The sequence below is a fragment of the Tiliqua scincoides genome, chromosome 9 (assembly GCF_035046505.1).
Source record: "Tiliqua scincoides isolate rTilSci1 chromosome 9, rTilSci1.hap2, whole genome shotgun sequence".
Lineage (NCBI taxonomy): Eukaryota > Metazoa > Chordata > Lepidosauria > Squamata > Scincidae > Tiliqua > Tiliqua scincoides.
The window spans coordinates 13,690,338-13,701,365 of record NC_089829.1 but is presented as its reverse complement, the minus strand read 5'-3'; the positions used below and the strand labels follow the sequence as shown (position 1 = coordinate 13,701,365).

General features: G+C 48.4%; 1 protein-coding gene across 1 annotated transcript; it reads right to left on the bottom strand.

Moving 5' to 3' along the window:
• Positions 1-1,309: 1,309 nt before the first annotated feature.
• On the bottom strand, positions 1,310-9,994 carry GUCA2A (guanylate cyclase activator 2A). Its single transcript, XM_066636773.1, has 3 exons — positions 9,923-9,994; positions 3,662-3,845; positions 1,310-1,374 (listed from the first exon to the last, which is right to left on the bottom strand). Exons 1-3 carry the CDS (start codon positions 9,992-9,994, stop codon positions 1,310-1,312), a joined length of 321 nt encoding a protein of 106 aa, XP_066492870.1.
• Between the last annotated feature and the right edge of the window lie 1,034 nt (positions 9,995-11,028).

The window sequence follows — 11,028 nt, the reverse complement described above, 5'->3', positions numbered from 1 at the left end:
GCCTTTCATCCTAGAGCATACAGTTGTACAGTTCCTTTCTGGGCCGAACTACATGCAACAGACAGTAGTGCTCTCAACCTTCTTTGGAGTTGGACTGGCCCATCCATGAAGCCAACTGAGATCGTTGCTTCAGGTTGTGTTTTGGTGACTGGTGCCAACCTTGGCTTGGCCACTCATCTCCACCACTCTCCTCCTAACTCTGGAATTAGAAAAGGAAGATGGAACGGAAGGAAGGCAACATGTGGAGGAGAGGAGAGCGGTGAGCTGGAGAAGTGGTCTTCAACTTGTTAAGAGCTGGGACCCACCTAAAACTGCAACCTGACACATGGGACCCATCATTAAGAGCCCAGGCAGCTGGCAAGAGGGGTGGGCAGGTGACTGGTCCTTCTGTTAGTTTTTCTTCTTTCCCATCCTATGGCAGCCAATGGCCATGCACGGGGGTAATGTCATTCTGTTCTTTTTTTCCCCTTCCTGACCAGTTGGAAGAAGAAGGAAAAAGAGTCCCATGACAACATGAGCTCAGCCAGCTTCATCTAACCTGTTGAAGACCTCTGGAATAGAGCATGAGACACTCTGGCCCACAACTTCCTCTTCCCTCCTCTACATTTCCTCTTTTGGTCCATTCCTTTCTTCCTTTCAAATCCAGGGATTGGGAGAAGGATGCTTGAGATGCTGAAAGACCTTGGGTTTCCCTGGCCCCACATTTATTTATTTTACTGATGAAAGAATGAGTGGAAACCAGAGGAGGTTGTAATCCTGAGTGAAGGACCAACAAACGGGAGTCATTAAGTTTTGCTTCTTGATTGTATTTCTGCTCAACATCCCTCCAGTTTTGTTTCTCTCTGGGGTATTCTGGGAACTGTATTTTTTTTTCTCTGAAAGGGGAAAACTATCAAGGAGGCAATTTTGAGCAGAAAAACAAGGAGAAAAGGGCTCCCCCATCATCAAAGGGAAGTTAAATGCAACTGCATGCAATGTGTCATTCGGCCCATAGAGGGGACTGTGTCGGCATGGCTGAAAGGCAGGGCAGAGCAAATTGCATCCATGGATGCTTTTCTGGTCCAGCGACATCCCTCCATCCCAGCCATATCGCCACACCTGTTTTCCCTTTACACCTCCCCTCTATGTGCAGAATCTTAAGCATATCCCCGGTGGTTTTAAGGAAAGCTGAGAATGAAAGCTGGATTCTTCCATCTTTGCAGGTGAGCAGAGGTGCCCCCCCTCCCATTCGTTTGTGTGCAGCAAAGGCAGCAGGAGCAGATGTAGCAGACTGGTGCAAGAAGCCAGCAGAGATACGGACGGCCCGTCTTCAGCACCCTGAGCAGGCAACATTGGCGCAGATCTCACAGATCGCGGCCTCCCTGGCAATGGCTCCTGAAGCAAAGAGAGAGCAAAACCAAACTCTGAGAGGTAAGCCTTGTGGTGGCTCCAAGGAGAAGCCATAAAACGTCTCTGTTTCCCCACCATATACACCCTCCGCCACATGGAGCCACGTGACACAGTGGTCATGAGCAAGTTAGGTCTTGACCCAGGGACTGTGTCCAGATCAGCTGGATTGAACACTGGTCAAGGATTCAAGCTCATCATGGGCTACATGGTGAAACTGAGCCCCTGAATCTTATCATACTAGTGGCAGTCAGGCTCAATCCAGTCAATGGATTGGCATCTTGTTTACCAATGGGAGTGTTTCCCAGAGCCCCCTGAGTCAGTGCGGGTCTCTAGGAGGATGTGTCCATTGGCAGAGGGAGATGGTAGGAGGAGCCAGTACAGCCTGTTGTTTGTCACCTGACCCCAGTAAGCTTGTGAGCATCACAAGCCTTCACTTCCAGCAAGCTGGCAGATTGTGAGAGGTCTGCGGGGGTGGCAGATTTGAGGTCCATTTCAGTTCAGTTTTTGAACTGTGGCCACCTCCCTCCAAGCTCCAGCAAATGCAAGCCATAATGATTGCTCAAGTGAGAAGCGGTTCATTCCCCTCCTTATTGGGCTGCAGTGCAGCCCCAAAGCAAGGGGAGAACCATTCTCTTACTTTAAGGAGACCTCCATGACTGCCTCCCCCACTGCAAGATGCAGTGAACACCCTATTGGCACAGCTGCATCAGCACCAGAAAATTACCGCAGATGCTTGCCTATAAGTCGACACCACAGATAAGTCGAGGGCAGGTTTTGAACCAACAATCATGGAATTTTCTATGACCCTCGGATCAGTTGGGGGTTAAACTTAGGGGCGTGTCTGACTATAGATTTTACCTGAGGCCAGAGCCTGAAAAATAACCTATCACTAATTGTTACCTAAGAACTGTAGCCTCTAATTTATTAAAAATATATTAAAAGATCATAAGATACATTTTTATTCTTTTTAAATTCTGGTTTTCACCACCTTTGTGTAAGCACTATCAGAGTAAGTGCACTGTAAACAACATACCAGGAAAACAGCGGTTCCCAACCTGATATTCATGTACTCCCAGGGACAGTCAACAGGACCTTTAGGGGTACTTGAAAAAGAATGGAATAATGGCAGAAAAACGCAGGTCATGCTCCAGAATGTCTTGCAAGACAGGAATGCCTTACAAGGACCAGCAAGGCAGGAAGGGAGGTAGCTAGTTGACTGTGAAAGCCCCACCAATAGCTAGTTTTTGTTCATCAATTCATCTATGAACCAGTGATTGAAAACCAGCACAATAAAAATGCTGAAACATAATATAGAAAGTGATCAATCACCCAGAATTTCTTAGCACACTTCTGGTGCAAAACAGTGCAAAGGCAGAGTCTTCTGTTCTTCAAAAAGATAAAAAGAGAAAACACTGTGATAAATACATGAAGTCTGGGCTTTCATATAGAGGAGATGAGGGCTTGTATTATTAATGACAAACATTTTGCAAATAGGAAGGGTACAATTTATGGAAATGGGCTGCCAAGGGATATGCAAGTGAAAAAGGTTGGCAACCACTGCAGGAGATCCATGAATCAAATGCACCTTTAAGGTGTCTGGTGTGTTAAGCCAGAAGCTCTACATACAACACACACATAACTGGGAGTGTATAACACATAACTGGGAGTGTGCAATTCAGTTCCCTGTAGAGAGATGCAGCTGCATATATTTGCAAGCCTTTTTACTCAGAAGTAGACCCACTGCTTTCCATGGGTGTTATTCTTAAGTGATGCTGCATTGAATTGTAACCTGGCAATTGTTGCTTCAAATGGAAAGGGGATCCCATCCTGGTATTGAAAAAAAAAGACCTCTGCCAAATGCAAAGCCTTTGCAAAAGGGAATCAGGTTGCAGCAGCAAAAGGGAATGGAGGAGAACAAAAGGTTAACTTTGGCTGGAAAGTCCCAGGAAAGTTATTATAGCAACTAACCAGCTGCCTGCCTAAGCTTAGAGGAGAAACAAAACTGTTCAGAGTTGAAAGGCTCTGCCTTCTGATTGACCCGGAGATATGGCGAAGTGAGAATTGGAGCTTGACTACTTGGCAAAAATTTCAGGTACTATACATGAGTATCTATGGTAGCTAGCATTGGGCTGTACAAGTGGACTAAAGGGGCATGTTTCAGAAGGGGAAGTGTGTGTGTTGCCATCAAAACAGCCAAGTCCTGCAGAATCCTGAACATTAACTAAGCATCTGTAGCACAGCCTCATCACCAAGCCAAATTACTGCCATCTACCTAGTTTTTCAAACAGCTGCGGGGCTCTGGGGCTGGAGCAGAGGGGCACAAATTCCTTAGGAAGCTCCGGATCAAGACATTCAGGGACGGCTCTGCTCCTCTGAACACGCGGGTCTGCGAAGGGTGCCTTCTTGAGCCCGTTCAGCTTCTTCACCGACTCCAAGGAGAACTTGAAATCCTCCACCTGCCAGGGAAACAGAGACAGAAGGTTGACACTCGCATGGGTCATGATATATGGGTCATGAGTGGCACCACTGCAGGGCACATCCGTGAGGCCACCTAATGTGGGTTGCATAAGGGGCAGATTGTGAGGGGTCTGAGGGGGCAATGGTTTGGGGTGCCTTTCACCCCGAGTCTGCGGCTGCCTCCCTCCTCCCTTCCATCAATGGAGGCCACAAGGACCTGCCTCCCTCTTGCTCGAGTGAGAAGCAGTTCATTCCCCTCCTTACGGTGCTCCTGGCATACACACATAAAACCTGAAAGTGTGGAACTTCTGAGTTCATTTACAAGGATGGCGCATTCACTCTGTCCATGGAAATGAAACTGGAGATCCCACACTTCCAGTTTTCCCAGCAGTGCATGAGGAGCATGGAAATAGATTTGTTTGTTTGTTTTAATAACACAGAGGTGGCAGATCAAAGATGGAATCAGGTCACATTCTGAGTTGTGCCATCCCAGAATAGCACTTCCTACTGAGTTGACCAGCTTCCATACTGACTGGTTGCAAACTCCATAAGCACCAGAGGGCCCAACTGGGCTGGACCAATCCCTGAACTCTCCAGTAGGTGGCAGCAATAGTACAGGTTGCTCGAGAGACAGACTTGGCATGTCCCTCAACAAACCTTGCGTTGTTGCAAGGCCTCTAAGGATGCTCCCATTGGTTAGTGTGGATAGTAGAAAGAGCTACCTGTTGCTCATCATCCATTGCTGGCCAGCTTGGATCCAGTGTGCCATAGGGGCTATGTATGCAGTGCTTTGCTCTATGGCAGGGGTGCCCAAACCCTGGCACTGGGGCCACTTGCGGCCCTCAAGGACTCCCAATCCAGCCCACTGGGAGCCCCAGTCTCTAATGAGCTCCGGCCCGCCTGAGGCTTGCTGGAGCCTGCACTGGCCCGATGCAACTGCTCTCAGCATGAGGACAGCTGTTTGACCTCTTGTGTGAGCTGTGGGACGAGTGCTCCCTCCACTGCTTGCTGTTTCGTGCCTGTGATTCAGCAGCGGCAGCGAAGGAAAGGCTGGCCTTGCTTTGTGCAAGGCCTTTTATAGGCCTTGAGCTACTCCAAGACTTCATTCATTCATATAAGTTCCATCTCTAATAAATTCATTTATGTAAATTTATTCAAATTTTAAATGTAAATTAATTCTTTTTTTTCCTCCTGACACAGTGTCAGAGAGATGATGTGGCCCTCCTGCCAAAATGTTTGGACACCCCTGCTCTAAGGCCTCAACAACTGGGGGGACGACGACGACGACTGACAGATGAATCAGGACAGACAAAAGGAAATATTTCTTTACCCAGTGTGTAGTTAATCTGTGGAACTCATTGCCACAGGATGTGGTGATGGAAGGAGTAGGTGTCTTGAAAAGGGGATTGGACAGTGTGATGTAGGCAAACTCTGTCACAGGTTACATAAGAAGAGCCCAGCTGGATGAGGTCAATAACCCATCTAGTCCAACTTCATCACAGTGGCTCACAGTGGCCCAGGTTACAAGCCATGGTGACTATACGCAACCTCTGGGTTTACAGTAAATAAACCTATCTCTGAATGCTCGATGCAAGGGAGTGACACCAGGATGCAGGTATCTTGTTGTATTGTGTGCTCTCTGAGGTATCTGGTGGGCCATTATGAGATACAGGAAGCTGGACTAGATGGGCCCCTTGGCCTGATCCAGCAGGGTTCTTCTGTTAACCTGTGGGTATTATGGGTGAGATAGAAAGAAGCTGCACTGGTGACTGAAACCTGGACCACAAAACTTGTGCCGCTCTTTTAGACCACAATTGGAGAGGATTTGAGTACATGAGGAGCCCAGGGCAGGAAGACCCCGGAAGAGTCAACTCTTGTTTGACTGCAGCTTGAAAGGAAAAAAGTGGTCCAATGAATGAACCTGCCCTGCAAGCAGATCCCAAGGACAGGGGTGCCACCTGCTGCCATGTACCATATTTGCAATGTATTGGCCAAAGAAATTGGACCCCATTCTAACAAGGTTGGCTTCCAGGGCTTTCTGTTTGTTGCCTATGTTGGTGTCCTAGAAGCAACCGAGCCCCATCAAGACTCTGTCTATTTGCTGAGACACTCCAGAGAACAACCTTTTCAGTCCTGTCTCTCTGTGCAGGACATTTGTGTCCCAATTGATGCTGACATTTACACACGTCCTTGCGGGTCCTTGTGTGACCCACTTAACTCTGACTTCCTGCACCATACCAGGCTTCAGGTTGGCTGGCTTCTTGCACAAAAAAAACCTGCTGTAATGTAATGACCTGAAGAGGCCACTGACTTCTAAAAAGGGGGCCTGACTAAATACTCAGTCTGGTGGAGCACCTGCTTTGCATGCAGAAGGTTGCAGGTTCAATCCCAGGTAGGTCAGGATAAACTACCTGTATGAAAGCCTGGAGAGCTATTGACCACACTGAGATGGATGACATGATATCATGATCCACTAGAAAGCAGCTTGCTATAAACTAATGTAGCACAGAGACTGAGCTGCATGCAAATCAGGACTTCCCATGTTCAAATCCCACTTGTGCCTCAGTCTTCCCATCTACAGTATAGGGATAATTTCTCTATTGTGGCACCACAATTATGGAACTCCCTTCTCTCATAGCTTTTGGTTGAGGGCTCAGCACATTTTTTGTTTCAACAAGCATTTGGGCCATGGATTGGTGGTTGCCTCCTGTGCCTCTGTATATGGGGTCTCATTTGCTGCTTTCCCCCTATAGAAACTGCTTTAAAAAACAAAAACAAAACTGTTATAGTTGGTTGGTCTGAACTGCCGACCCCTGGCTGATTTTTATTCCTTGTTTTATTTATTGCAAGTTTTATTCTTATTTTTATGAAACTTTGGGAGCCTCCTTGGGCATTTGCCTTGGCAAGGGAAAAACAGGGTATAAATGTCGGGTAGCCCAATCCAGTGGCGTCGCTAGGGGGGTGCGGAGGGTGCGGGCCGCACCAAGTGACATGCCCTGGGGGGGTGATGCGCTAAAATTGCGCCTTTACAAGCTACTACATCATGCCATACACTGTTGTATGCGGAATGACCAGCAGAACACAACGCAAAAAACCCCGTTGAAATTACTCCTTTTGTTCAAAAGGTATAGCCAAAAAACCAGAAGGAAAAAAATGCTTGGAGCCCTATGGAAAGTGAAAGTGAGCCACATCACGTGTTTACTCGCGAGTAGGCGCACTGGCTGAGAGGACTCTAACACCGTCGGAATGGTCCTGATCCAATGAGCGCAGCCCCCAAAACACCTGAAGAGCATGTCCCTCCCCCCCAGCTGAGAATGTATGGAGCCCTATGGGAAACGAAGCAGCCTCATGTAGCGTTTACTCTCGAGTAGGCAGACGTGCCTTGGCTGGTGGCCAGGTCAGGCAAAGAATGTGAGGACACCAGAATGGTCCTGATCCGATGGGATTGGAGTGCAACAAAAGCCCCAGAAGGCAGCCTCCCCCCCCCCCATTAGAAAGGACCAACAAAGAGGCTTGAACTGGTAAGGGGAAAGTTTTCTATTTTGCACTTGCAGTTTCCCTCATAGCCCAATCCTACCCATACTTTCCTGGGAGTAAGCCCAACTGACTCTAATGGGACTTATTTCTGAGTAGACATGCATAAGCTTGGGCTCTGAGGCTGGACTCCTATCCCCACTTTCCTGGGAGTAAGCCCCATTGACTCTAATGGGACTTAATTCTGAGTAGACAGGCATAGGATTGGGCTCTCAGACTTGTAAAGGCAGGTGGGTCTTTGTATTGATGTGCTTGAAATAGAAGAACTTTAAACTGGGCACTCCTCTATGGAGAACTCATGTAAGGAAAGTGCCCTACAGGTAGACCACAGCTGCGATACAAGGACATCTGCAAGAGGGATCTGAAGGCCTTAGGAATGGACCTCAACAGGTGGGAAACCCTGGCCTCTGAGCGGCCCGCTTGGAGGCACGCTGTGCAGCATGGCCTCTTCCAGTTTGAAGAGACACTTGGCCAACAGACTGAGGCAAAGAGGCAAAGAAGGAAGGCCCATAGCCAGGGAGACAGACCAGGGACAGACTGCACTTGCTCCCAGTGTGGAAGGGATTGTCACTCCCGAATCGGCCTTTTCAGCCACACTAGATGCTGTTCCAGAACCACCATTCAGAGTGCGATACCATAGCCTTTCGAGACTGAAGGTTGCCAACTACTACTGTAAACTGGGCACCGGGAGGGCTGAAGATCTCACTGATTCTTTTGGTGGGTGTTATTGCAGGCAGACTACAAAGAAAACTCACTTGGTGGAACAGGACTGGCTCCCCCTTATTTAATTATTTCTGTTATTTTAATTTAATTATTTATTTTAATTTGCTTGATGATGTCACTTCTAGCCATGACATCACTTCCAATGGGTCCTGGACAGACTGTCATTCTAAAAAGTGGGTCCCAGTGCCAAAAGTATGAGAACTGCTGCAATAAGGTGTTAGTAAGTTGACGTGTGCGTGCGCGCACGCGCGCACGCGCGCGCATGTGTGTGTGTGTGTGTGTGTGTGTGTGTGTGTGTGTGTGTGTGTGTGTGAGACTCCACAAGTTTTCAAAATCACTAAAATCAGAATTTGGAGGAATAATACCATCATGTTATATTTCAATCAATGCGTAATTTCATGCAGAATGCAATGAAACAAACCACATTGAAATATCTGTGTTCTATGAAAAGGTACTGCCAAAAAAACCAGTGGGGAGGGGCAATAGTACATCACCTCGCCCACCATCTGGGGTGTTGCCCCGCCCACTGCATGGGGTGACGCTCAGGCCTCCCGCACCGGGTGACACGAATCCTAGTGATGCCACTGGCCCAATCCTAACCTGCCCTGCTACCAGAGCGGGTTGGGGTCAGTTGCGGCTCAGCCTGGGGTAAGGAGAATTCCTTCTCCTAACCCCGGGCAAGGCTGCAGCAGCCTCAATGAGGCTACTCAGATCTGTGCCACCTAAAGATCTATGCCACCTAAAGAGGCTGCCCAGGACCAAGGATAGGTGCCAGATCCTAGCCCCACCCCTCCCCACTTACCAGCTGCCTGTTCACAGGTCCACCTGCTGCCTGCCCTCCTCCTGCACTGAAACGCCTCCTCCCAGACCTCCCCATGTTCCCCCCAGACCCACACACCAGCCTGACTCGGCTAGTACGGGCTTACCTCTTGTGTTGGCCAAACAGGGCTCACGTTGGCCTCTGGAGATTGGTGCAGGTCCACGCACCGGCCTCCCTCCTCGAATGGTGGTGGGCTTTACAGTACTTTTGTGACACCACTGGGCTAGAGCAAGGGACTTGTGCTGGCCCATCCCATGGGCTTGATTGTGCCCTTAAGTAATCAATTACAATACCCCTGCTAACTGGGTAAAGAGGCACTCTTAGAAGTGGTGCTCCTCTTATATTTAGTAGGGGAGACTCACTGTCCCTCTTCATCCTAGCACTTTGTTTTTTTAATGACTGTTTGCTGGTGTCTCTTCTGCATCTTTTTAAGATTGTGAGCCCTTTGGGGACAGGGCTTGTTATTTGATTGTGTCTGTAAACCACTTTGTGAACTTTTGTTGTTGTTGTTAAAAAGCGGTATATAAATCATCATCATCATCATCACTGGCATCATCTTGGCTAGATCCTGAATTCCAGACTATAAGTAGCCCAGCATAAGCTATGATGAAGCAGTAGTAGTAGTAGTAGTAGTAATACTTGGCTTGTAAAGACAACAAGTATTAGAAATGCATGAGCATGTACATGGCTGTATATATGGTGTCATCCTTTCTTTTTTTCCCCTGAGAAACACATTGTCCCTTCTCCGTCTTGTCCCAGGTTCTACTTGAATTAAGCTTTTATTCACTCAGCTATTGGGGCACTTCCAAAATTCTCCCTGTCCAAATTTCTCTCTGAATTTTGGAGTTTCAAATTGGGTGGACTGGGGTCTTCAGTGGGACCACCTGTCTTGTTGCTTCTTCTAGCGGACACCCAGAAATCCCAAGGCCTCCAGACTCCAAGCCAAATGTGATAGCCCCAAACAACTCCACTCTCCTGGGAGGATACTGGAGCACTTACCGTGACCGTCACCCCATCTGCAAAGGCTGCCACAGCACACACGCACAGTGCCACTGTCAGATAGGTATTCATGATGAGCTGCAGCTCCGCGCCTCACTCCAAAGTCTTGGGAAGGTTGAGAACTTGGGCTGCGCAGCGGACGGGCCAGATTTTTAAAAGCCCCTTCCGAGTTATTGAATAACCAGGGTGTCGTGGCACTGGCTGGGACGGTTTGGGCTTTTGACAATTATAAAATGACAACTAGAAAGAAATGACCCCCCCCCCCGGCCGCCAAAGATAACACCCTCATACATTTATGGTGGCCCTTCAGAAGTGTGCGTCAGTTTATGAGTGTCATTTGCTATTTTCCAGCTGGGATGGAGATGGTGGCCAGGTGATTGATGAATCAATGAGTCAGGTCAAGGGCAGGGGAACCACTCAAGGTCTAACAGTTCTGGCTGCTAAGCAACTCTGCTTTAAATTACTTGTTGCACAACAAGGACCCATCTACATTGGGATGTGACACATGCAAGGAAGACCCCGTGGGGTCCCTCTCAGATCACCTGGAGAAGATAGTGTGCTCTGAAATGACTGCAAAAATGGGGTGGGTGGATTCTGGGATTTTCAAGGGGCAGCAAAGCACAATGATCCACTTTCCAGGGGGATTTGGGAGACTTATTGGGGTGGTGGCACGATTGCTTGAAAAATGTTACCAACTCGGAGGGCATCAACAGCAGGGGAGAACCCCTACTGCAGCAATTTTCAACCACTGTGCTGCAAGTAGTCCACAAGTGTGCTTTACTCAAAGTATTTCTTTACTCAGCGCGTGGTCGGTCTGTGGAACTCCTTGCCACAGGATGTGGTGCTGGCGTCTAGCCTAGACGCCTTTAAAAGGGGATTGGACGAGTTTCTGGAGGAAAAATCCATTACGGGGTACAAGCCATGATGTGTATGCGCAACCTCCTGATTTTAGAAATGGGTTAAGTCAGAATGCCAGATGTAGGGGAGGGCACCAGGATGCAGGTCTCTTGTTATCTGGTGTGCTCCCTGGGGCATTTGGTGGGCCGCTGTGAGATACAGGAAGCTGGACTAGATGGGCCTATGGCCTGATCCAGTGGGGCTGTTCT